This window comes from Ceratotherium simum, chromosome 23, assembly GCF_057802395.1.
Source record: "Ceratotherium simum simum isolate JZ-2026a chromosome 23, ASM5780239v1, whole genome shotgun sequence".
NCBI lineage: Eukaryota > Metazoa > Chordata > Mammalia > Perissodactyla > Rhinocerotidae > Ceratotherium > Ceratotherium simum.
The window spans coordinates 38,617,196-38,645,103 of record NC_141922.1 but is presented as its reverse complement, the minus strand read 5'-3'; the positions used below and the strand labels follow the sequence as shown (position 1 = coordinate 38,645,103).

At 39.5% G+C, this 27,908-nt stretch overlaps 1 protein-coding gene across 1 annotated transcript in view; it reads left to right on the top strand.

Annotated features, from left to right (window-relative positions):
• The window catches only part of SPAG1 (sperm associated antigen 1), a 77,701-nt gene extending 63,000 nt beyond the window's left edge, over nucleotides 1-14,701 (top strand). Inside the window, exons 15-19 of the mRNA XM_087447580.1 lie at nucleotides 1,697-1,829; nucleotides 4,019-4,145; nucleotides 11,942-12,106; nucleotides 13,173-13,541; nucleotides 13,643-14,701. Of these exons, the coding sequence (XP_087303706.1) occupies nucleotides 1,697-1,829; nucleotides 4,019-4,145; nucleotides 11,942-12,106; nucleotides 13,173-13,541; nucleotides 13,643-13,774 (926 nt within the window). The 3' untranslated portion in view covers nucleotides 13,775-14,701. The remainder of the gene's footprint in view (nucleotides 1-1,696; nucleotides 1,830-4,018; nucleotides 4,146-11,941; nucleotides 12,107-13,172; nucleotides 13,542-13,642) is intronic.
• Nucleotides 14,702-27,908: the final 13,207 nt, after the last annotated feature.

Here is a 27,908-nt window from a genome sequence, read left to right as displayed (position 1 = left end):
TTTATGGGGAGAGTCATTTGGCCCCGTCGTGTGAGATCCTTTGAAACATGAAACATTAGGCAGAAATATTCTGTGATTTGAAATAAAAAGTGAAAAATTAACTAATATTTGTGCCATTCGTGCAGAGGGACAAATAAGATTATCGTTTACATTCCATGTTTATACTATGAATTCAGTACATCTATCAAGATTTTTAGATTGCAGAATTTAAAGGTATATTTTAAATTTTAAGTTACAGATTTTTATTGTATAGCAAGTTACTCTCTAGGGTAAAGTTATTACATAGATTCAAAATTTTAAATTTTAACACATTATATGTGTTAGAAAACTTTGATTAGAAGTCACAGAAATTCTGTTGACTTAAACTGTGAGGAATGGTTTTGGCTCATGTAACTGCAAGGCCTCAGGTAGGCTCTGAAATCAGCACGGCTCATCCGGGCTCAGGCTCTGGCTGGAAACAGTAGAACCATAGCAGTGTCAGCCTTCAGGTCTGCACATATCAGTGTCCACAGGGAGAGAGACACCCTTGCTTTCCATGGCATTAATTTAAGAATGAGGAAATACGTTGCCCTGAAGCCATAGCTTTGTTCTCCTGTTACTCTATTGTCTTGAATTCTATTGGTACTTACTCTCATTATCCTAATGGGTCATGTGCCCATTCCTGAGCCAATCCCTATAATGAAGAAATGCCATGCCCTGATCAGTGGGGTCAGCTTCCCCTGAACACATCAGCTGAATTGGAGAGGGGTGATAGCTGAATGAATGTCGAGGTACCCTTAGGAAGGGGGAGATGGATCCTGAGCTGGGAGTCGGCCATGGTCACTGCAAGATAATAGGTAATGGTAATAGTTGGGACTCTCTGATTGCAGATAACAGAAAACCCAACCCTTAACGGCTTAAGCAAAAAAGGTTGTTTAATGGCTTCTGTTGTGTAAAAATCCACAGGTGGCGTAGCTGCAGGGATGGCTGGATTCAGGACTCAGAGATTCTTCCTTAGGTCTTCATGTTGGCCTCTCTCTTGCTCTGTTGGCCCCCTTCTCAGACAGACTCTTCCCTTGTATCACAGGATGGCACAGTAGCTCTCCCTTCACCCTCATATTCCACAGGAAGGAGCAAGAATTACTTTACCAGAAGCTGCCACAAAATCTTATTGTAGCTCATTGACTCTCATAGGCCCATCCAAGACCAATTAGATTATTGTGGCCAAGAGAATATAATGTGCTGATTCATAAAAAAAAGATTACCCCAAAACGCAGGGCTAGAGTGGGGTTCACTTTACCTAAACCACAGGAGCAGAGAGTGGAGGTGTGATTTTCCAAGGAAATTTGGGGTGCTGTACAGATGTCTGCTTCAGGCTTTAACAGGTGTGTTTGTTCATTTTTCGCGGAATAGTTATTAAACCAAACACTGTAGATATTTGTTTCTCCAGCAGAGAAAACAAGGCATACCAATATGGATAAAATGATAGCATTACTTGTATTTTATTTTCTAATTTGCAAAAATAGTGTCATAATTGTATAATTGTTTTTACTGATAGCCAGTTTATCTTTTTGTGTATAAAATTTTGTTCCATTTAGATTTTAGCTCTGCATGGTCAAGTTAATTTGCAATAGAAGTTTTATTTACAGACATACTTAAGATTTTCTAGAGGTAGTTATATGAATACTTCCTCTTTTTTCTTTTTTGGATCCCATAGATGAAAAAATGTTTAAAGCTCTTAAAGAAGAAGGAAATCAATGTGTTAAGGACAAAAACTATAAAGATGCCCTTAGTAAATACAGTGAATGCTTAAAGATTAACAACAAGGAATGTGCCATTTATACAAACAGGCAAGTTCTTTGTAACTTTATATATTTATGTTAATATTTTTTATTAAAAAATATAGATGAATTAATTGCCAAGGTTTTTTTCTATGGTTCTGAGAATTTACATAGCAAATTGTTCTAGGTGAGTGTTTTTCAAAGAGGTGGGGAGAGATTGCAAACCTGAGGTGTGGTGGGCTGGGAGGCCTGATGTGGTCAGTGTTGTGGGTTCCTGCAGGCGGCCACCATCGCTTCCTTGGCTGGTGCTGCTCTGACACTTCCGGGCCGTCTGGCCTCGCCGCAGCTGGCTAGGCCTGAGCATTGTCCTCTTGGTAGGAGCAGGAATCACTTGCCTGTCAAATTAGTGTTTTAAGTGCTCGTTTCCTCTTGAAGTGCTAAGGGAAGGGACCACCATCTTTTAGTGTGCAGTAGGAATGGGCAGATTGTTCTAGAGTGCCACGCACATTACCACATTGTGTTAAAAAGGTAGTTCTCTAGAATATGGTGATTTGGGGATTTCTGGGGATTAGGTAGTCTGGGGTGACAGGAAGGAATAAGTTATAGTTCCTAAGGAGTAGGGACTCACAGCAAGAGTTTTCCTAGCTATTTCAGATGAATTGTTTCTAACTTAGCCTCTCACCACTTTGTTTTTGTACATGTTTGCCTCTGTTGGCAACCTTTTTGCCAGAAATTTTGTCACTAAATCCAGTGGGTACTTTTCTACCCTTCTCCTGTTCAGCCTCTGAGGTACTGGGCGTTAATGGCCCCTCGGCTTTCCCCGGAGCCCGCCTCTCCCCTGGCTGCTGTGGCGCCAGCTCGCTGGCTGGCTCTCCTCTTCTCCCTCCACGGGCCTTCCTTTCCCTGGTGTTCCCCGGATTCTGAGGGTGTAGATCCCTTTTCTGCTCTGTATGCTCTCTGGGCCATTGTGTCCTCTCCCCGGCTCCGTTTACCCCCTTTCAGTGACGTCCCTCACATCTGTCTCGGGAGCTCCGGATCTGAGCGCTCCCCTCCCTCTGCCCTCCAGATGGGTCATCATCCCTGACCGCCGCCTCCCTCCCCCGTCTGTCACGGCTCCCACGTCCCACCTTCTCCATTCCTCCTCAGCCTTGCTCTCCACCTGCACCGTCAGCCCCCGCTCCGGGCCACCGCCGTCCCTTCCTAGATGTCTGCAGCACCCTCCAGCGTCCCCGCGCAGTCTCGTTCTCTCTTGTCTCATCCTCCAAGTAGCAGCTAGAGTGATCTTTCTTAAACGTAAACATGTCAGCCGCTGTTTAAAAACCCCTCAGTGGGGGCCGGCCCGGTGGCGCAAGCGGTTAAGTGCGAGAGCTTTGCTTTGGCGGCCCGGGGTTCGCCGGTTCGGACCCCGGGCGCGCACTGATGCACCGCTTGTTAAGCCATGCTGTGGCGGCGTCCCATATAAAGTGGAGGAAGATGGGCAGGGATGTTAGCCCAGGGCTAATCTTCCTCAGCAAAAAAGAGGAGGATTGGCAGATGTTAGCTCAGGGCCGATCTTCCTCACAAAAAATAATTAATAAGTAAAAAAATAAATGTATTTAAAAAAAAAACACCCTCAGTGGACTTCCCTTAAGTTCAGGATAAAGCTCAGCCTCCTTGCTGTGGTTCACAAGGCCCTTCATGATCTGACCTGCCCACTCTTCCAGCCTCATCCCTGCACTCCAGCACTTTTCTTAGTCCATCGAGAGCACCGTGTTCTCACTCACTGTAGGACTTTGCAAATGCTGTTCTGTTGGCCTCCACTCTCTCCTCCCTACATCTTAATTCTCAGCTCAGTGCCTTCCTATTGGATAATTCTTACTTCATACTCTGAGCTTCAACTTAAATGTCGAAGTCTTCCCTGACCACTCCTCCCCTGGCCTCAGCCCCACCAGATCTGATGAGATGCTCAGCTGTGTGCTCCTAGAACATCCTGTGCAGATTTTATTGTGTTGCTTGTTTTAATTGTCTGTCTCTTTGGCTAGACTGCAGCCTCCTTGGGGGCTAGTTCTGTATTTTGTTTGTGGTTGTATCCTTAGTGCCGTAACTACACGTATTGCAAGAAAATGCCATAATTGGAGTAAAATGTTAGGTTTAAATCAAAACAACTATGGTATAGAAACAGACTTGTTGAGTTATTTTCTGATTTTTGTTAGCTGTCTAGATTTACAGGTATGTTGTCCTTACCTTTTGTAAAACTGAGTTCCATTACATTACACCAGAGCTCTCTGTTACTTGAAGCTGGGCCAGTTTGAAGAGGCAAAGCAGGACTGTGATCAGGCGCTCCAGATAGACAACAGGAATGTGAAAGCGTGCTACAGACGAGCTCTTGCTCATAAAGGACTCAAGGTGAGGAAATCCTCGTTTTAATCTGTAAATTGGTTTTCATGGACATAAATCTCGGGGTCATGGAATGGGAATGAGATTATCCTGGAATTTAATCCTAGTTCTGTACTAATCAGTCCTAAACTTTGGAATAGGCCTCTTATTTCCCCTAACCATAATGTGGAGCTAGATGATTTCTAAGGTTCTTTTCAGCTCAAAAATTATGATTTATTTCCTGATTTTCTAAGGAGTGTTGTTAGTTATAATAGGTCCACTTTAAGGGACAGGAAGGTTTGTTGCTTAATTACTGAAGGCCACCACCAGTGCCAGTGGATTCCTCCAGCAAAGGATTGGGGTTGTCTGTTGGGTGGGAAGAAGGCATCAGAATGGAAGATGGGCTCACCTGTGGAACTTGGTAGAGGCGTATCAGAGATGGGGAAGCTCGTGGTGATTAGGGCCTTAAACTGGCTGGTGGTCGGTGTGAGACTGTAGCATGGCATTCTTCTCTGAGGAAACTACCTTATTATTTTCAAGGAAAGCGTCGTATAAGTATGCTTTTCTTTATGCTGATTCTTCTGCATGGGAAACTTGAATGAATGTTCACTTTTGTAGAAAATAACATCACAAGGAAAAATCAGAACATACCGGGAAATGGCATTTCTTGAAATGGTATTTTTTAAAAATCAATTTAAGTTCTAAATGAACGATGAAACTCACACATTGTAAGTGTGCAGGTCATTGACTTTTTTTTCTCTTCAAAGGTTTTTTTTTAATTGCGATATAATCGACATATAACATTATATTAGTTTCAGGTGTACAACATAATGATTCGATATATGTGTATATTGCAAAATGATCACCACAGTGTATGTAGTTAACGTCTGTCACCATACATAGTTACAAAGTTTTTTTCTTGTGATGAAAACTTTTAAGATCTACTCTCTTAGCAACTTTCAAACATACAATACAGTATTGGTAATTGTAGTCACCATGCTGCACAGTACATCCCCAAGACTTATTTATTTTATAACTGGAAGTTTGCACCTTTTGATCCTGTTTACCCATTTCCCCCACCCCACACCTCCTGCCTCACCATCGGCAACCACCAGTCTGTTCTCTGTATCTGTTTGGTTTTTTGTTTGTTTTTTTTTTTAAATATAAGTGAGATCATATGGTAATTGTCTTTCTCTGTCTGACTTAGCCTCAAGGTCCATCCGTGTTACCACAAATGGCAGGATTTCCTTCTTTTCGTGGCTGAATAATATTCCATTGTGTATATATATACCACATTTTCTTTATCCATTCATTCATCAGTGGACACTTAGGCTGTTTCCGTGTCTTGACTATTGTAAATAATGCAGCAGTGAACATGGGGGTGCATATACCTTTTTGAGTTAGTGTTTTTGTTTTCTCCAGATAAATACTCAGAAGTGGAATTGTTGGATTATATGGTAGTTCTAGTTTTAACTCTTTGAGGAATCTCCATACTGCTTTTCATGCTGGCTGCACTAATTTACATTCCCACCAACAGTGCACAACAGGTCCCTTTTCTCCACATTCTCGCCAAGACTTGTCTCTTGTCTTTTTGATGATAGCCATTCTAACAGGTGTGAGGTGATAACTCGTCGTTTTGATTTGCATTTCCCTGATGATTAGTGATGTTGAGCATCTTTTCATGTACCTGTTGGCCTTATGTATGTCGTCTTTGGAAAAATGCCTATTCAGGTCCTCTGCCCATTTTTAATTGGATTGTTTGGGTTTTTTGCTATTGAGTTGTATGAGTTCTTTTTATATTTTGGATAGTAACCCCTTATCAGATATATGAGTTGCAAATATTTTTTCCCATTCGGTAGGTTGCCTTTTCATTTTGTTGATGATTTCCTTTGCTGTGCAGAAGCGTTTTAGTTTGATGTAGTCTCACTTGTTTATTTTTGTTTTTGTTGCCTTTGCTTTTGGTGTCAAATCCAAAAAATCATTGGCAAGACCAAAGTCAAGGAGCTTACCACCTGTGTGTTCTTCTAAAAGTTTTATAGTTTCAGATCTTACATTCAAGTCTTTAATCAATTTTGAGTTGGTTTTTGCGAATGGTGTGAGATAGTGGTCTGGTTTCATTCTTTTGCATGTGGCTGTTCCGTTTTCCTAGCACCATTTATTGAAGAGACTGTCTTTTCCTCATTGAGAATTTTTGGCTCCTTTGTCATAAAATAATTGGCCACATATGTGTTGGTTTATTTCTTGGCTCTCTATTCTATTTCACTGATCTATGTGTCTGTTTTATACCAGTACTATACTGTGTTTTTTTTTTTTTTAAAGATTTTATTTATTTATTTTTTCCCCCCAAAGCCCCAGTAGATAGTTGCATGTCATAGCTGCACATCCTTCTAGTTGCTGTATGTGGGACGCAGCCTCAGCATGGCCGGAGAAGTGGTGCGTCGCTGCACACCCAGGATCCGAACCCGGGCCGCCAGCAGCGGAGTGCATGCACTTAACCGCTAAGCCACCGGGCCGGCCCAGTACTATACTGTTTTGATTACTGTAGCTTTGTAATACAGTTTGAAATCAGGAAGTGTGATGCCTCCAGCTTTGTTCTTCTTTTTTAAGATTGCTTTGGCTATTTAGGATGTTTTGTGGTTCCATACCAATTTGGGGATTGTTTGTTCTGTTTCTGTGAAAAATACCATTGAAATTTTGATAGGGATTGCATTGAATCTGTAGATTGCTTTGGGTAGTATGGACATTTTAACAATATTAATTCTTCCTATCCATGATCATGGAACATCTTTGCATTTATTTATGTCTTCTTCAGTTTCTTTCTTCAGTGTCTTATAATTTTCAGTGAACAGATCTTTCACCTCCTTGGTTAAATTGATCCGAGGTATTTTATTCTTTTTGATGCAATTGTAAGTGGGATTGTTTTCTTAATTTGGTCATTAACTTTTGAGTAATGTGTATCCCCATGTAGCCACCACCCCAATCAAGATAAAGAACATTTTTGTCTCTCCAGAAAATTCCCCATGCCTGTTGCCCTTAATCTCCCTCCTTCCACCCCCACCCCCAGGCACCACTCATCTAATTCCTATCACTGTAAATTAGTTTTGCTTCTTTTTGACATAAACATAATTATAATCATATAGAATGTACTCTTTGGCTTCTCTTGCTTAGCATAGCATCTCAGATTCATCCATATCATGTGAATATCAGGAATTATTCCTTTTTATTGCTGAGTTGTATGAGTATACACAATGTGTTTTATGTATTCCCCAGTTAATGACATTTAGGTGTTTCCAGTTTGGGGCTGTTATGAATAAGCTGCTATGACATTCTTGTGCACATTTTTTAAGGACTTGTTCACAGACTGGTACAGCTGGATGCCCTGGTGTGTGGGAGTGGGGGATGGAGGGAGATGGTCAGATCCTGAGGTGCCTGGGAGGCCATCCTGTGGAGGCTAGGCTTGATCCTGAAGGGGATGGGAGCCCCCAAAGGGTGATAAAGGGTGGCATGATGGATCAGATTTGGGAACAACGTAGAAGGTGGATCAGAGGAGGGTCCCGCATGGCGTAGGGAGATAGGTGAGAAGCAGATGCCTGAAGGAAGGTAATGGCGGAGGGAAGAGAGAAGGTGTATTAGTTTGCTAGGACTGCTCTAACAAAGTACCACAGATGCTGGCTTAAACAGCAGAAATTTATTTTCTCATGGTTCTGAAGGCTAGAAATCTGAGATTTGGGTGTTGGAAGGTTCCTTCTGAGGGCTGTGAGGGGATGTGTTCCAGGCCCCTCTCCTTGGCTTATAGATGGCTTTCTCCTCCCTGTCTTCACTTCGACTTCCCTCTGTACATGTCTGTGTCCAAATTTCTTCTTTTTATGAGGACATCAGCCATACTGGGTTAGGGCCCACTCGCATTTCAACTTGATTACCTCTTTAAAGAACTTATCTCCAAATATGGTTACATTCTGAAGTACTGTGGGTTAGGACTTCATCATACAAATTTTCAGGGGGACACAATTCAGCCCATACAGAATGTGAGGGATTAAATGAAGGTTGTTTGAAGGTCAAGTTGACAGGACATCCTGAGCAGTAAAATATATGGGGGAAGAAAGGAAGGGGGTGCCTCCCTGGTTGCTGGCTCGGGTAACTGAGTGGTGCAGTCTGATAATGGAGGGTATACAGGAGGAGGGGGAGGTTTGAGCAGGGAGAGGGATAGTTTGGTTTTGACCTTATTGAATTTGAGATAGTTCTTCTAATTATGCCCATCACTGACAGGGAAATACCTGAAAATATATTATGTAAAACCTAAGTTTTGTTGGGAGAGGGCGGTCATGTTTTTGCGTAGTATATCAAATCAGTACGATCTACGTGCATTGACTAATCAGGCTTTTCTAGATCCTACATCCACTCAGGTTGCAGTAGAGCCAACCTGTACAGATGCTGTGATACGACCCCTATGCCAGTGGAGCCATGCTGCTGCCCACCCTCCCTCCCTCTTTCCTGTCCCAGTTTGTTATAAAGGATATTGATGAATAGCCAGGTCCATAGGCGAGGTCCAGAAGGGTCTCGAGTGCAGGAGTTCTGTCTCCACAGAACTGGCATGCACCACCCTCCCGGCATGTGGATGTGTTCACCAACCCGGAAGCCCCACAGCTGTGCTATATTTACAGTGCCCGTGTGACCCAACCCTCCCCCACTTTTTTTGTTAGCAACACACTCATTTGTAAACCTCACGTAAAGATTTCCTAGAAGGTGTGTGGCAGCATGAATGACAAGAGGCTTCTTCAAATTTTACTCATCTCTTTTTGAGCTTAATGGGTTTGGATACATGAGGGTAGATCTGCATGGCTCATAAGTTTATACATGTCCAGACTCTTAGAGCAGGTTTACCTCCTGCTGGCTGCCTGACTCTTTGAACTTGTTTACCTGACTAAAAGGCAGAAGGTGTACCTAAGGAAAGACCAGGATTTTATGCTTCCTTGGAATGAATTCTAGAAATTGTATTATGATGCAGAAAAATAATCCCCAATTTGAGTAATCCTATCCCACTAAATTATGAGGCTGGCAGCTTGGTTTGTTGGTTTGACTTCTTACAGCTTGATTTAAGTATCCTGTAATTTGAGTTATGTGCCAAGTGAATTTAATTTCAGGATCTTCAAAGGCTACAACTGCCTATAAAACACATCGGAACTTGCGGCTGGATCTGCTTCCTCTGTCACGAGGAAGTGGCACAGGGGCTGCAGTGGCAGGTGAACACTCTGCTTTCTCGGATCTTTTGTTTGTTTTCTAACTGATTTTAATCCTTTTTTCCTGTGTACCAGTTTTGAAAAATAACAGGGCTTTCCTTAATGTACAGCTGTTCTTCACAAGAAAGGATAACTGAACATTTTGCTTTTACTTACAATTTATTTCTTTTATTGAGTGGCACTTATGTGCTAGGCTTTGGGAGCATAGAGGTGAATAAGACATGGTGCCTGCCTTAAGGAATTTACAGCCGACTAAGGTTGCTGCAAGGCCAAGAATATCAAAGGGTAATATCTTATAAAATAATTGTTGGGGCCGGCCCAGTGGCATAGTGGTTAAGTTCACGCACTCTGCTTCAGCGGCCCCTGGGTTCACAGGTTTGGATCCTGGGTGTGGACCGACGCACCACTTGTGAAGCCATGCTGTGGCGGTGTCCCATATAAAGTGGAGGAAGATGGGCATGGATGTTAGCCCAGGGCTGATCTTCCTCAATAATTGTTATAGTTTAAGCACATCTATTAATGGTAAATGTTATCGCAAACACATGTAATTATACTTTTTTTTTTTAAGGCCTAATAAGGTCATTAGTAACTTTTAATGTCCTCCTTTTTTCTAAAGCCACCTTTTCTCTTTCCATCAGCTCTGCTCTTGCCTCCACTCTGCATGGCTGCTTTCTCTGCAGGTCTTGTGTTGTTTGACAGCTGTATCAAAAGGAGACTCCTTTCCCCGCAACCCTGGGTTTTCTTAATTGCATTAATGACAGTCCATGCTCATTTTCTCATTTGTTTGTTTTCTTATTGTTTCCCTTCATGGGGCCAGGGGCCCATGGCTGTCCTTTCTCGCACGGTGTGCCTAGCTCCCAGCACGGCGATGTGTTCAGTGGCCGTCAGTCACGTGCATGACCCTTGCCTGACCACTCTGTGGGATCCGGCACACTGGCCCCTCCTCTTCCGCTGCCTTCCTGTTGATGCTGTCCCCACCCTTCCTGCTGTCCTGCCTTCTCTTCACACTTGCCTCCCTCTGCTCTAACACTTACAAAGTGTGCTTCCTGTTTTCCTAGGTCTCCTGCAAGCACACAGATTGCTCTTTAGGCACAGACTTGTCTTGAATGGATGAAAAAACTCACATCGACTCCTGTGTTGTTGAACTTCCATTTCCAAGGCTGTAGCTCACAAATTTCTATTTTCAGCCCTCTTACTTGAGCTTCACAACTATTACCATTCACCCTTCTGGTCATTGCTGCCTTGATCATCGCAGAGATTCTCTCTATGCCTCAATTTCCCTATCTTTAATGGGGACAATAAAAGTATTTAGAGTGCTATTGTGAGAGTAAAGTAATAATACTCGCAGAATGCTGAGAATGGTAAGAGTGAGTTAGCTATGATGACTCCCTCACCTTGCCCTGCTGCCTCACTTCCTTTCAGTATGGTTCCCCGCCTGGAACACTTAGAATGGAAATACACTTAGAATGGAAATACAATGTCATGTGTTTTTCTGTAGCAGGTTCCATCTGTGCTGTTGTGACACAGTGGTATGTGGAGATTTGTTACTAGTAGTCCATAATGTACTATAGTTTGTAAATAATTTACCTTTTTAAAATAAATTAGAGCAGATTTAAGGTTTAAACACATCACTCTTGTTCTGGTGTGTTGCTGGGTAGGGAGGGAAGGGATGTAGCATTATAGCTAGTCCCCCAGGAATGTCACATAACCACTAGCTTAGCTTACCTGGGCCTCAGCCTCCAGTGCCTGCTGTCATTGAGTGTCATGAATCCTTAGAGAGGTTACACATCATGGGAATTCTTTGCCTTCTCACAGAATTAATTTTGGTTTAATCAAACATGGGTCTAGTCTTTAGTTGTAGAATATGGCCTGTCACAGCACACTGAGATTTTGTGCATCTGTTTCTGCTAGCAGATTCTGTCCTGTGTTTTGTTAAGCTTAGGTTCCTTTTGTGTCCCCTCAGCCTCTCCAGTGTACTGTCCGACTCTTTATGGAAGAATAAATGTTGACTCGAGCCTATTACTGTATAGCACTTTGAAGGGTTTTATGGAGCAAGATATTATGGTAACAGCTAACATTTGCATACTCTTTTATAGGTTTAAGCCACTCATATATTATTAATTCATTTATTACTTGGTACAGCCTTGTAAAAAGTAGAATAGAGAAGCTCTTGTTATCTTTATTTAAAGATGAGAAAACTGAAGCTCAGAAAGGTTAAGTATGATCTTGTTCAAGTTTCACTGCACTACAGGTGTGGAGAATGTTCATTTATTCATTTAGCAAGACGACAGATGCCTACCATGTGTTAGGGACTGTGAAAGTTGTGGTGAAACAGAATTGAGCTTGAGTCTTCTAACTCCAGATTCTGTGCTCTTTCTTCTATGGAGGATGTTTGCTGTGTTACGGGTTATCGTATTTTAGCCCAAGACTCCCCTCGTAGGCCTCGCTTTATCACCGTGGTGCTAATGGGAAGCGCTGCACACACTCTGCACTACTCAGCTCAGCATTGGCGCTCCCACCCTGGCTCAGCTGTGCCAGGGTGGGAATTGTTATTCATGGAAATTATTTTCTCTGCCTTTCTACTTTCAGAATTATCAGAAAAGTTTAAACGATTTCAATAAAGTTCTCCTGTTAGACTCAAGTATTATTGAGGCAAAGCTGGAACTGGAAGAGGTAACCAGATCCCTTAATATTGAGGATAATACAGCGTCATCCAGCAGAGAAAAAGAGAGAAGGAAAATTGAGATTCAAGAGGTATTTGTATTTGATTATCTCTGAAATTACTCTCTTGGGAATTTTATATTGGATTCTAAGGTCATATCCTATGAGTTCTGCAAAAAAAGTTTAAATTTTGTGTTTTTATTCTGATAATCAGTGAAGAAATTTTAACCAATTATGAAGACAGAACTTTTCCTTTGCCGTGATAATCAGCCATTGTGTTCCCAGCTTGGGTCCATGGACAGTATTGGGAGTCTGAGGTTCTTTTTTTCTCCTCTCCCTCCCCCTTTCTGGCCTGTGGTTTGTATTGCTTCCATTCCAGATCGCTCTGGGAGCCTGTGGCCATTGAGCTTGGCTTCAGGGTAGACCTGGAGAATCCTGACAGGACTGACTCAGTTTCAGTGGCCTTGCAAGCCACACCTCATAGAGATTTTCCAGATTGACTCAGACCTTTTTAGCACTCTGAAACGAGATTGGCCTCATCAGAGATCTTAGACTATCCCAGAATCAAACCTGCCTTTGTGATTTCACATAACTTAATGTCTTGTGCTGTAGCTTTTTGCTTTGCCTTTAGTGAAGAATGTTAGCTCGTGAATTCCTGTGTATTCATGAAGGCTAATATCATCCCAGTTATCGTCTTACATTTCCACTAAGAGTAAGAGGCTAATATGTGAGAGAAGCTAGGAAGCTTTTTCCCTATAAGGAGGGAAGAAAAAACTATTTTTAGGGAACTGAAAAATGTAAGTTCACTTCTCTGTTAAATGTAAGGAAATAAGTAAATGTAAAATTCATCATGAAAAAGAGATAAAGTTGTTCTAGGTCTTCTTTTATACAGCAGCTTTATTCATGGAAAATTATTTAAAAATTTTGTCACATTTTCAATGTCAAAACATTTTTTAAAACTATGGATACTTATACCTTAAAACTTCTCTTCCTAAAAAAAGTAGATTTTATGATCTATTACAAATTACACATTTTTCACTTAGAACTTGACTAAAATACAGTCTACTTGTGTTTTTTAGTTCCTTCCCATTTTAATAAATGTAACTTGGGATGTGTGTGGTAGCTGTTGTGTCACAGTATAATTTTTTTCCTCATGAAGGTGAATGAAGGCCATGAAGAGCCTGAAGGGACCTCAGAGGAGGTCTCCACTGACTGCCTGGCTTCTGAGAAGGGGCTCACAAGCAATGGGCCACAAGAATACTGTGAAAAACTACCGATCACCAAGCCTAACAATGCCTATGAATTTGGTCAGGTTATAAACGCCATCAGTAGTAGGAAAGATCAAGAGGCTTGTGCACACCTTTTAGCCATCACTGAACCAAAAGATATGCCAATGTTGTTGAGTAACAAACTTGAAGGGGATACATTTCTCCTCCTCATTCAGTCTCTGAAAAATAATCTTATTGATACAAATCCCTCATTGGTGTATCAGCATCTATTACATCTGAGTAAAGCAGAAAGGTTTAAGGTAAGTGCCAAAATAGCTTATTAATATTGCTTTGTTTTAGGGTTTCTGTAACTTTAAAATGTTAATTTTTTATGCTAATATAATTTTTCTCTATCTTTCAGATGATGTTGACACTAATTAGCAAGGGCCAAAAGGAGCAAATTGAAGAGCTCTTTGACGACCTCACAGACACACCAAATAAACATTTTACTTTAGAAGATGTGCAGGCTCTAAAGAGGCAGTATGAGCTTTAAATCAAGATGATGGTTAGATTTCTTCCATGCATGTATATGTTCCAGTAATGCTAATGAAATGGTATTCTAATAGAGTTGCATGGATAAAACGTGGCTTAGAAAAGATCCGTTGGTCTGGACTATGAAATATTTTGCTTATTTTTATACATAGAACATGTATATTCTACAATCTACTTTTTATTAATTGTAAATATTTTCTTATGCACCAGAGCTAACATCTTGATATTTAATAATAAGTATATTTGGAACTTGTTAAAATGCATTTTAATTTATATTATACATTTTCTTTTAATAGCTCAGTTGTTAAAAATTTGAATTAAATTACATTTCTTTGGGTTATGAAGGAGTCTTCTTAAGTTTGATAGAAATGTATTTCTTTAACATTCATTTTTAAAAGTGAAAATCATTAACAATGATTACTATATCACCTTTATTTCCTGCTAAGATATATATAAATCCCATTTTATACTACTGTGGATTACATTCCACTAAGATGAAATGCAACACATAAATCTATAATATGAAATGATTCTTAAATAAATTGTGATTATTAATTTAGAACTATAAGAGGAACTTATTTTTTCTAATGTGGAAGCATTGCCTAATAATTAACAAAAGTTTCTACCACTTTTTACTAGATTTTAAAAAGCTACTTTCTCTTATATATTGCTTATGTAAGCAGTAACAAAACCACCACTATATAAAAGCAAACTGAGGCTGCATTTCTATTTGAATTGTCACCTCCACATTTTTTTCAAACATTTAAATGTCTTCTCCCTCCCAGCTTTTTTCCCCGTGTAAGCATGACCATATTTATTCCCTTAATGTAAAAGGGAAAGTGAAGACCTCTTAACACACTGAAAGCTCCTTGGCTAACTGAGTCCAAGGAAAGGTATTTCTTACAATAAAACATTCTCTATCACTGTACTGTCATTTATTCCTGTAGTCTTTAGTCTTTAGTCAATTTTTTTTCTGGAGCATTTTCTTGTTCTTTAGAAGTGAAGATGAAAGATGAATATTATTTAATCTTTTTAAATTACAGACTATTCTAAAAAGCATTGTAGGTAAATGGTAACTTTCAAACTGCCATTTTTCTTTTAAGCTGTTCTTTCTTTTATTCATAAATGAAAAATCTACTGTAATGGGTATTTAACTCTAGTCTTCAAGCAAACAGTTTTCTCTTTTTTGATGGTATTGAATTTTTGTAAAAGTAAATAATAGAGTGTTAGTAACTTCACAGTAGAGACATAAAGAGGAAACGTTCTCTTTTGTTAACAGTTAAATACACAAGACCTAGCTAGCTGCGCGGGGCTGAGCTCTCCCGTGGCAGCACCCTCCCCCTCAGAGGAGGTGGAAAGCGGTGAGTGAGTGCCAGGCTCTCCCAGTTGTGTGGGCTGTGGCTGGAGAAACCCATTTCTCTCTAGCAGCACCCAGAGTGCTGAGGCAGGACCTCCATGACTGCTGAGGGGAAGGACGAGAAAGGGAAGGAAGCAGATAAGAATACCAAAGGGCATTAAAAGAATGCCGTTCCTGCTGACAGCTTCAGGACTTCAGCGGGAAGTCTGCCAAGTCTCTGGGAGTATCCCACTCGAGGATCTCCCCACTGGGTCCAAGGGCACCCTTGATGCCCCGAGGGCTAAACCCACACCTCCTCCCACTTGTGTGTCCGGATCATTGTGCATGCCCCTGGGTGCGGCAGCGAGAGAAGGTCCGCTAATCAGAGTGCTCTCAGAAAAACAGACCAGGGTCTATGGGCAAGGAGAAACCACGAACTGGAGCTATAGCACCACCTTCTGGAAAACAAAAGAAAGGTTTCTAGCAGCCAGCCTGGTGAGTTTTAAGAAGAAAGGATGTAAAAGGTTAAGAATTCTGCCACAAGATTTATAGTGCTTACACAGAGCAAGAGGAATGCCCAGTCCTGCCTGTGAGAGGGTTAGGAAAGGTTTTAAGGGGATAATTTTGTAGCTTGAGAGAAAAGGACAATACCAGGCGGAGGAAACAGGAGATGCAAAGGCATCAAGATGCATGTTGAAGGTGCATGTTGAATCAAAGTGTGAAATAACTGGGCATGTTCAGGGAACTGCATGTAATCTTAACATTAATGGAGCATAAAGTTTGTGTGATAAGCCTGAAGGAATAATAGTTGGATAGAATAGACAGCTATATGCTGCATATAAAATGGTTTTAATTATACAGGTTCCTTTGTGAGTCAGGCATTACCACTCTTGGTAATACTTGGTTTTCTTCCCCTTCTGGGCGTATGTAAGGCTGTACTTTTCAGCCTCTTTGTGATGGGATACGACCATGTGACCAGTTCTGCCAACAGGGTAGAGATGGAAGTGATGTGTCACTTCTGGGCCAAAGTACGCAAGAGCTGGCACAGAGCCCTCCACCATCTTTCCCTTGCTGCAGTGACTGAGAAGGCCTCATGTTCCAGTTAGCAGGTTACAAGATGATGACACCTTCATCAGCCTGGTTTTTTTTTTTTTTTCCTGAAGAAGATTCACCCTGAGCTAACATCTGTTGCCAGTCTTCCTATATTTTTTTTTGTTTGTTTGAGGAAGATTAGCCCTGAGCTAACATCTGTGCCAATCTTCCTCTCTTTTGTATGTGGGTTGCCGCCACAGCATGGCTGATGAGTGGTTGGTCTGCACATGGGATCCGAACCTGCACACCCGGGCCACCGAAGTGGAGCTCGCTGAACCCAACCACTATGCCACGGGGCTGGCCCCCCGCCTGGTTCTTTTAGTGTTGATCTGAAGCACAGTCCTGCCAATCTTCATTGAACAGGTAGCATGAACAAGAAATAAGCTTTTTTGTGTAAAGCCACTGAGATTTTGGATCGTTTGTAATTGTATCCAAACAACCTCTCACAGTCTGTTTCTGTATCTCTTCTGTTGCAAGCCCTTAAATCTTTCCTGAGCTCCCGACCTGTAAAAACAACTTCAAACTGTTCATCTCCACATGGGTGTCTCATAGACACTTCAAATGTAATATGCCCCAAACTGAACTCTCTGTTCCCTCAAAATCAGGCTTCATTTATTCCATATCTCGTGGAAAGGTACCAGCACTCATGTACTGGCCTAAGACAGAAACCTTGGCTTCATCCCAGTCTTTTTCTTGCTCTCTCAAACTCTACATCCAGTATTTCATCCAGGCACACAGTTTCATTACCCAAATATGGCACACTCAACATTGCCTGTTTTTGTACAGGACGTTTTTATGCTCCAAATGGTCTCTCTTCCCTCTTCCCTCTAAAAAACCACAAGGCTAATTCTTAGTCATCCTTTAAATCCAGTTCAAATGTCACCACCCGGAGGCTTTTCCTCACTTGCCTTGGCTGAGTTAAGTGATCTTTGTTTTCTCACAGTGCCATGTGCATAGCTCTACCATAGCTCTAAGTGTTAAGTGTTTTGAGTTGACTTGTCTGTGACAGAAAATGTCTAGTTTAGTTCTGTTCCCCATATTGCTCAGCAAAATACCTGACACAAAAGAGATTCAATAAATTTTCATTTGATGAATGAGAAGCATTACTAACTTTATATTTTGGGGTACATATATTACTTAATGTATTTCAATAGAATGTTAGCATTTGTTTTATCTAATGGGTTGCTGTAAATCATGCATCCAGAAGTAGAAAAATCTCAGAGTAATTCTATATAGGGTGAGGGTGATTTACCATCAAAGCTTAAACTCATGCCTTAGGGATGTTATAAAGCAGTTTCTAGACATAAGATTGAAAGACAAAATATTAAAACAGAAAAGGAGGGAAAAAAACCAAAGGCTCTTAAGTTAAAACTGTATGTGACAGTACTTACTAGGTGTATAACACTCAAGTAAATCACAATCACTGGGCTTAAGTTTGCATATTTTTAAATGATTAGTAAATATCATCTGGGCTGACATTGTTGTGAAATAACATGAAAATACCTTCTAAGCTATATACAATATAGGAGACTATCACTATTTCTGGTTCATGGACATTATGAAGGCTCCCTGTGAACAGATCCTGAATCTGGGGTTCCACATCTCCTAACTATGGACCACCAATTAATGTCCAGTCTCTGCAGTTGTTACCACATGATCCTATGGTCCACTACCCTGGTCACCCTCAGCCTCTTAAACTTAACTGAAATAATTGAGGCCATCCCATATGCCTGCTCCAATCAGCTTCCCTTCTGTTTGACTTATCACCAAATTTTCCCCGCTCCATCTCTCCCAGAAAATAGTCTTCCCTTTCCTTTCTAATGTGGATACATGATCCTATCCACTTTTCAAGGACTTGCCTCCAAGAATAATACCTTCTCTTTTGCATCTGTAATATGTCCTTCTCTATTGCTGCCTTCCTCTCAGCCTACAAACCTACTCAACTCTTCCCCACGTAAAGTCCCTGCAAGCTTCCATCCTTTCCTATACCGTCATACAGTTATGGACTGCATAATAACATTTCAGTCAATGATGGACCATATATACAACAGTGGTCCCATAAGATTAGTACCATATAGCCTAGGTGTGTAGTAGACTATACCATCTAGGTTTGTGTAAGTACACTCTATGACATTCAGACAATGACAAAATCACCTAACGATGCATTTCTCAGAACACAGCCCCATCAAGTGACACATAACTGTATTTTCTTTTCTATTTTTTTTTTTTGGCTGAGGAAGATTAGCCCTGAGCTAACATCTGTGCCAATCTTCCTCTACTTTTTATATCTGGGTCACCACCACAGCGTGGCTGATGAGTGGTGTAGGTCCGTGCCTGGGATCCGAACCTGCGAATCTGGGCCTCTGAAGCAGAACGTGCCAAACTTAACCACTACGCCATGGGGCTGGCCCCTGTATTTTCAAAAATAGATAACTTTCTCCATTTTTCCCACCTGCAAAATTTCCTTTTGAAAGCAATTTGGCTTCTACCTCCCGTCACTATTGAAACTGCTCTCAACAACCTTGATCAAATACAGAACCCTTTTCTTAGTCATAGAATTGGGTTCCATTGTAGCCTGAAGAGATTTTTTTAGAGATCATCTCATCTAAATCTAATCCCTTTATTTGTATCAAAGCCCAAATAACATGAGAATTATTGCGTAGTGTGAAATGCTGAGAAACTGTGACTGTTGGTTTTGCCCTTTTGCTGAGATTTGTGGGCAAAGGAGGTGAAATTTGGAAGGTCAAGAAGCAAAGCCTTAGGGCAGCTACAACATTGAATCTAAAGTGGCTATTTCTGAATTCTGAGCGATAATCTATCTAGGCAAATTGAGAGTGTATCTCGTTCATAAACAAGATCTCAAAATGCAAAGGGTTCTACAAGTTGACACTGCAAAGTGATGGATATATTGAGAATTTGATGTTTGTCAGGAAAGCTTCAAAGACATGGAACTATAACCTTTTCATTTCCACTTCTTATGCATCTTGGTTAAAACTCCCTTCATGTGACCAACTTGTGGTGCCTCACTGTTAGAAATGGTGTCTTCTTCACTAGAGGCCTTCCAGGAGGAAGGCCAAAGAGTTTATGTGCAAGGAGATTAATTATGAGGTATAGCAGAACATTACTTTCAAGTGATTTCAAAGATATTTTCTTACACTTGTTTTTCTAATATATTATGGGTTTTACTGTCTAGGAACTGGACGGAGCAAAGCGTGTCCATTTGGAATTTGTTTTACTCTATTAGCCAGTTGGCACTACTCAAACCAAAAGGACCCCTAAAGACTTATGTGGAAGTCACGGAATCCTGCCTTTCTCAATTCTCTACACAAGGGATGTCTGTTAGCAAAAATCTCTGTCTCCAGAATATAACGAATTTTGTCAAGTTTATAGGTTTTGATGCCTTTTGCCAAAAATCAAATAAAAGAGATGGTTGATGGTTGAGGGCAGAAAGATCAATGAAAAACAAGCAGGAGACTGAGTATAAGAGACTCCCACAACTGCCTCCTCTCTTTTTATCAGGGAAACTGCTTTAGAGCATAGACCTTGGTGTCAGATAAACCTGGAATTAAATCCCAACTCATACGCAGGAGCTGTATAACCTCGAAGACTTTAGGTTCCTCATCTGCAAAATGAGGAGGGATATCTTCCTACCATTCAGGATTGCAGCATTACATAGTTCATGTAAAATGCCTGGTGGTACTTAATAAGTACCTTATCTTTCCTTCAATGTGTATAATTGCTTTCTTCCTGTAAGTATAATGATCTAATTTATGTTGTTAGAAAGGATAAGAAAGCTCTTTTCGAATACTGTGGACACCTTCATAGATAAGAGACAGCCAGAGACGTGGCTGGCCTTGGACATCTGGCGCCATCTCCTGGAAATCAGTCATGTTAGAACAGCCAAGAGAGGACTCCACAGGTTGAGCTGCACAGAACATCTATTTGTAATAGCATGTGTCCTTCTTTTCCACCCTGTCACTGTTCTGAGGGTGAGCCGGCACAAATAGTTGTACATTCAGAGTCTGGCATAGGCTGGTGGGTGCTTAGTAAATGCTGCATGAATAAATCTAGAAGACACTGCCCAGAAGGGTGCTCTGATTTTGAAAATTCAGATTAGAGAAATTCCTATTGTTGAGAAGTTTATAATGACACTCTAAATATTTTTCAAACAGTAGTTCTTGGAATATTTGCATCAGAATCACTTGGGAATCTTAAGAGTCCAAGAGGTTGGGAATCTGACTTTTAAAATTATCTCTCGTGATTCTTAGGCAAGTTGGAATATACGACCCACTGTCCTAGAAGCCGAGTGTGCAATAACTAATTAATATCTGAGTTGCATAAGCTTTGCAAGTGAACTAAGTATTTATGATCCTCTGAATAAAGTATTGTGGGGGGACGCTGCTTTTAATAAGCTTATGACTAATTTGGAAGAAACAGAAAATAAAACCAAGTCCAAGAGACTGTAATAGAAAAAAAAAGCATCAATGAAATGTTCAAGTGTCAAAGTAATTAAAAGGGCCAAGTAGAGTTAATCAAGAACGTTTTCAGGAAGAGGTAAAATCTAAACTAGGTTTTCAAATAGACTTGGGTCGATGAGAAGGAAGAGCTCAGTATGATTGAATTACTTTACTGTAGAATTTCCAGTATCACAATGCATTAGAAACTTAGCCTAAAACTCTGCCACTGCAGGCACGCTTCACTGTGTAGTAGGCAGAAACCAGACAGGACACTTACAAACCAAACTGACTTGGTTTTCTCTTTTTCCTTAGGGTTTTAATAATGACCTAAGTCAAATCCAAAAATAGCTGAAAAAAATTTTTTTTTTAAGATTTTTTATTTATTTTTTCCCCCCAAAGCCCCAGTAGATTGTTGTATGTCATAGCTGCACATCCTTCTAGTTGCTGTATGTGGGACGCGGCCTCAGCATGGCTGGAGAAGCGGTGCGTTGGTGCACACCCGGGATCCGAACCCAGGCCACCAGCAGCAGAGTGCAAGCACTTAACTTCTAAGCCACGGGGCCGGCCCTGAAAATTTAATCTTACTAGCTGCGATTTGACCTCTTTTATGTCAGTTTCCCACCTGTAAAACAGGACCAAGTATTTGCTATAATTAAGCAGCGGGTTGGGAGGACTAGTTCAATAAACACAATTTCAATCCTAATTCATATTTGTGCTAAAACAAGGGCAAAGATTTCACTAGGATCATTTTAATAAAAAAGACAGATAATAACGAATGTTGGCAAGGATGTGGAGACATTAGAAACCACATCTATTGCTGATGGAGTACAACAGTACAGCTGCTTTAGAAAACAGTTTGGCAGTTCTTCAAAAAGTTAAACAGTGTTACCATATGACCCAACAATGCTAGCATCACACCCAAGAAAACTGCAAACTTATGTTCACCCAAACACTTGCACACAAATGTTCATAGCATCATTTATAATAGCCAAAAATGTGGAAACAACCCCAATGTCCATCAACTAACTGATGAATAAACAAAAATGTGGTATACCCATATAATAGAATATTATTCAGCCTTAAAAAGGAATGAAGTACTGATATATGCTACTTCATAGGTGAACCTAGAAAACATTGTTAACTGAAAGAAGCCAGACACAAAAGGCCACATATTATATGATTCCATTCATATGAAATGTCCAGAATGGACAAATCTATGCAGATAGAAAGTAGATTAATGGTTTCCAGGGGCTGAGAGGAGGGAGGAATGGGAACTGACTGCTTATGGGTACAGGGTTTCTTTTGGGGGTGATGAAAATGTTCTGGAATAAGAGAGTGGTGGTAGTTGTATAACCTTGTGAATATATTAAAAACTAGTGAATTCTACACTTTAAAAATGGTGAATTTTAGGATATATGAACTATATCTCAATTTTAAAAATTGAGGAAAAATAAAGCAAACCACCCAATGCAGACAATAACTTAAAGGCAAAGTCCTCCAATCAGCCCCAAAAAGGCTACCCCTTTAAGCTTGTCAAGAACTTACCAGAAGAAATAAAGCTGAGGATGAGTGAAAGATTAAATACTTCCAAGCTATGATTGGAAACAAGGTAAGGATGTCTACTATTACCGTTCCTATTTAACACTATAGTTACTGGGGGTTGAAGCCAGAACAATAACACCAAAAAAAAAAAAAAAAAAAAAGTTACTAAAGGCATCCAGATTGGAAAGGGAGAAGTAAAACTGTCTTTATTTGCAGACATGATTTTCTATATAGAAAAACCCTACAGAATCTACTAAAAAGCTATTAGAATTAATAAGTGACTTACAAGTTTGTAGGATTCAAGATCAATCTACAAAAATTAACTGTATTTCTAAATACTAGTAATGAATCAGAAACTGAGATTTTAAAAAAGATTTCTACACTGAAAACTACAAAACACTGTTGAGAGAAATTAAATAAATGGATAGATACACCATGTTCATGGATCAGAAGACTTAATATTGTTAAGATGTCAATTTTCCCCAAATTGATCTATAGATTCAAAGGAATCACAATCAAAATCCCAGCAGGCTTTTTGGTAGAAATCTAGAAATTCCAGTATAAAGGTAGTATTGAGAGCAGTGGGAAAAGGGTAGATTATTTAACAAACAGTGCCATCACAAACAGCTTTCCATCTGGAAGAAAATAAGATTAGACCTCTATATTATATTAAACATAAATTCAAGACAGAGTAAAGCAAATGTAAAAAATTAACTAAAAATATCACAAGAAATCTAGGAGCAGGGGAGACCTTCACCATGACTAGAAGATCTGAAATATACAATCAGACACATTTGACAAGAGAGCATTCTCTTCATATGGCAAAAAATAATATATGGGTAAAGAGTGTATGGGAAGCCTCTGAACTATCTTTGCAACTTTTCTGTACATCTAAAGATAGTCCAAATAAAATTTATTTAAGAATAAAATTAAATGCACAGCAAAGAAAAGTTAATAAAGTCAATAGTCAAATAATAGATTTGGAGAAAAATATAACTATTAATAGCCATAATATATATAATATATAGCTATCATAATAGCTATAATATATAAGAGCTATAATAAAGATATCTTTCAAATTGACAGGGAGAAAACAACCCAAAAGAAAATAGGCAAAGGGGCCGGCCTGGTGGCGTAGCAGTTAAGTTCACGTGCTCTGCTTTGGTGGCCCGGGGTTCGCGGGTTTGGATCCTGGGCACAGACCTACACACCACTCATCAGGCCACGCTGAGGCGGCGTCCCACATAGAGCAACTAGAAGGATGTGCAACTATGACATACAACTATCTACTGGGGCTTTGAGGAGAAAAAGGGAAAAAAGGAGGAAGATTGGCAACAGATGTTAGCTCAGGGCAAATCTTCCTCAAAAAAAAAAAAAGAAAATAGGCAAAGGATATAAGAGTCAATTTATAGAACAGAAAATCAAACACCGCTATTCCCCTCCTCCCATAAAAGAAAACCACACAAAAAGATGTACAAATTCACTAGTGGTCAGGGATATATAAAATCAGGTAATAGATATTACTTTATTCCAAACAGTCTTACAAAAACTATAAAGCTCTAATATCTATTGTTGGTGGAATGCACAGGAAAGAGGACTCATGTATTGTTAGTGGAATTCTAAAGTGTGACAGCCTTTTTGGGAAGGCAATCTCATAATCTTATTAAAATTAAAATACATATACTTTTCAACCTAGCCATTTGATTTCCATGAATCTATCTCCCATAATTAAAACTACCAGAAAATAAGGACTTAGATATGAGGATGTTTCATGCAGTGTTTTGTAGTGAGGAAAAAAAAAAAGACACAAAGTGAATGCCCATCAATATGCAGCCATTAAAAAGAAAGAATTGGGGCCGGCCCCGTGGCTTAGTGGTTAAGTGCACGCGCTCCGCTGCTGGCGGCCCGGGGTTAGGATCCCAGGCACACACCGACGCACCGCTTCTCCAGCCATGCTGAGGCCGCGTCCCACATACAGCAACTAGAAGGATGTGCAGCTATGACATACAACTATCTACTGGGGCTTTGGGGGAAATAAATAAATAAATAAATAAAATCTTTAAAAAAAAAAAAAAGAAAGAAAGAATTGGAGCTATACCAGTTGACTCGGACTGATTTCTGTAAGATACTGAGAAAATGAAGAAAATAATCAATGCATACATGCATTGTGTGTGACGATATGAACATGGAGAAAACTATGGCATCATACATACTTGGTTATTTGCATTAGTGATAGGGAAAGGTAATGTGAGAAGAGGGGCAGAGAAAAGAAAGGGGAGAGCAAAGAAAAAAGAGAAAGGAAATAGGGGAGGAAAAGGAAATAAATTCTTTTGTGCACATTTAAACTCTAAATAGTAATTGTCTCTAAAACATCAGTTCACACATTACCTCTAAAGCAAAAATGATTTATCTAGCTGAAAATATTACATTTTCCTTAAACAAACAAAAAGCCTCCAAGAAAAAATTAAAATGCCTTGGTTACGCCAACCCTGGAACATGATGTTCTAGTAGCCGTTATACATCTTAGAATATTTATGAACTAACATATGTGGTATAAAACCTTGTTAAAAGTGACTGCCTTTTCAGCCACCGTCTTGTTTCAAACAACTCATTCTGGTGTACAATGTAATGAAGTGACTGGTCCCCAGCTCTGAGGCCTAAATCCACAAACATTCTCTTTCCCTTCGCTCAGTTGTTCTGTCCCATCATAGCAAGCTTATCCTCAATCCCTCTTCATATATGAAGGACTTATTAAGCACATACTTAAAGGAAAAAGAAAAGGAAACACAAAGTCCTTGCCCTCAAAAGCCTTTTCTTTCTTTTTAAGATTTCTGTTTTTTCAGTATCCTGAATTTAGAATTTGAAGGCACCTGGTACACATGGTACTGTGAAATATCTGAAGTTTTACCTCCTCCATGCAGGACAAAAGGTATCAGAAACAGATGCTCCAACGCTTTTATGCAAAAAGCTGGAAAAAAAAAGAAAAACAATAAAAGCAGGACTATGTTGTCACCAGAGAGCCAGCAAAATCTACACACTCTAGGATTAGTAAACTCTTGCAGAGGAAAGCGCTTGCCATTCCCTACTGCTCATATTATGTGGATGAAAATGAATTGCTTACTAACCATGAAAACCTGGCTCTCTATGGTATTAAAAAACAAACAATTCAGAAGGCTCAGATAGCCCTGACAGCAATTTCTACCAAACATTCAAGGAAGACATAATTACAATCTTACTCTGATATTGAAGTTTATCGCAAGAGGTTAGTTTAATATTTGAAAAATAAAATTTTCTATATTAACATATTAAAGGAATAAATCACAATTATATGATAGATGCCCCCTAAAAGAGCAGTCAATAAAATTCAAAGGTAAAAACTCTTGGCAAACTAAGAGTTAGAAGAGAATTTAATAAATCTGATAAAGGGTATCTACAAATATGTGTGTGGCAAATATCATAATTAATGGTTGAAACATTGAAAGGTTTCCCTTTGAGATTATTAGCAAGTCAACAATAACCACTGCGCCCATAACCACTGCTGTTCAGCACTATACACTTAAAGTCCTAGCCAGTGCAAATGGGTTAGAAAAGAAATATACGATGTAAAGATCGAAGAGGAAGAAACAAAACAGTTTGAATCCTGGTTCTGCCACATACCAGCTATGCAACTCTGGGCAAAATACATAACTGTACTTCCATTTACTCCTCTGTAAAATGGGGATAATGAATACCTCCTTCACAGGGTTGTTCTGAAGAGTAAATAAGTTAATCTTTTAAAAGTATGTAGAAAGTGTTTGAAACTTCACAAAATCGTTACACAAAAACCAGCTGTATTCCTACATACTATTAGTAACAAACAGAAAATGACATCTAAAAATTATCAAGTACCTGGGAATAAAATTTAACAAAAGACATTAAAGATCTCTGATAATTATAGATTCAATGCAATCCCAGTCAAAATTGGTGGAACTCAACAAGGTTATTTTTAAATGTTTATGGAAATGTAAAGTGCCAAGTACAGTCAAGACATCCTATAAGAAAAGCAAGGTGGCAGACTTGCCTTATTAGATATCAGACAAATCTCCAAGTTTGATGTCTAAATTGTCCATTAACTCACCTGGGAGATCTCTTTCTGGAATGCTCATCCATTAAGTATGTCTACGTAGTTCCTCCCTCACTTCCTTTAGATCTTTGCACAAATATCATCTAAAAAGAGATCTTTCTGGTTGGCCGTGTATAAAAAGCACTATCCAATACTTCTAGTTACTTTATTCCCCACCCTGTATTTTTCATAGCACCCATCATCTGATATTATTTTAAGCTCTTTGTATATGTTTATTATTTATGTCACTCTTCCAACTATAATATGAGCTCATTGAAGCCAGCGTATCTGTTTATTTGGTACAATATCTCCAGAACTTTGTTACTGTGTTGAATGAAAAAATAAATTGGCATAAATCACAACAATTCTGACTAGCATATTAAGTGTAACAATTAAATTTTAACTAAATTTAAAAACTGCATACTCTCTTCCACTATTCATCTATTAAACGATGGCTACCAAAATACTATAACTCTCCCCAAGCTTGGAACACTATTTTGGGCATTCAAAACCAACCAGTATGTAAATACTGGCTTTTAGCAATGATATCCCAAACTTTAATAAGGGAAAAAAATGAAACAACAAACCCATTAAAAGTAACCACATAAAATGTAGCCCCAATATCTTGATGACTCTGAATAGAAAGGCAAAATGATCTAAGGAGCAATTTAGGTATTTTGTTCATGTCATCTAAGAATTAATGGCTCTGATGGTTTTCAACACACATTTTATCCAAAGGTGATCAAAGTTTATATTTAACTAGACAACATGCTATGGAAAGTCTTACATATTTACAAATTAACTCAATTTCCAGTGAAAACAGGTTAAGAGCAATGGATTGTGTGAATTTAATACAAAAAGCTAACTAATTCAACATTCTGAAGCTGGGAATTTGTACATGTAAGAGAATCCAGTTAAACTGGTGGTCTACATAATGAACTGTAGGGTATACTATTATAATCTTTGTATTCTTCTCTCTCACTAACATGTAATTTTTTTCCATAGGCCTTAAAGAAAGCAAAGTACAAAGGGTTTTAAAAAGATTTTGGTGAGGTGAGGCCTGTCTTGAACCCTGGAGTATTCTCTTGTTCTAGGCTACCCCAGAGTTGAGTTCCAGGGGAATCTGTCTTGGTCCTAAATTAATTAAGGTTTGAAGGAACCCTGGGAGATGAAGGACCTTCTAAGGCCAGTTGAAAGGTTTAGACCATTTTTAAAGTGAGACTGAGGCAGTTCTCGGGGGTACAACCAGAAGAGAGATGGCGTTAAATGAATGCACTGGCCTCCTCCATGACACCTCTATTGCTGTATTCCTCCTAAAATCATTCAGCTTTCCATTTAATCTTTAGACTTTTATAGAAATGTCAAGAAGGCAGTCAACATATTCATACAGATTATTTTCATGAAGTATTAACTATGTAACAGGAGAACAGAAAAACCATCTACGCATTTTACAGAGCTAAGAGAATAGCAAGTATTTAATTACAATTACTAGCTTGAATTTAAATGGCTCTAGTTTCATAAGCTAATGTTGCCAGAGTAGAATCCCATAAAATAGTCTTTTAAGATCTTTTTACTTTTCTGTTAAGACCAAGATTTATAATACTTA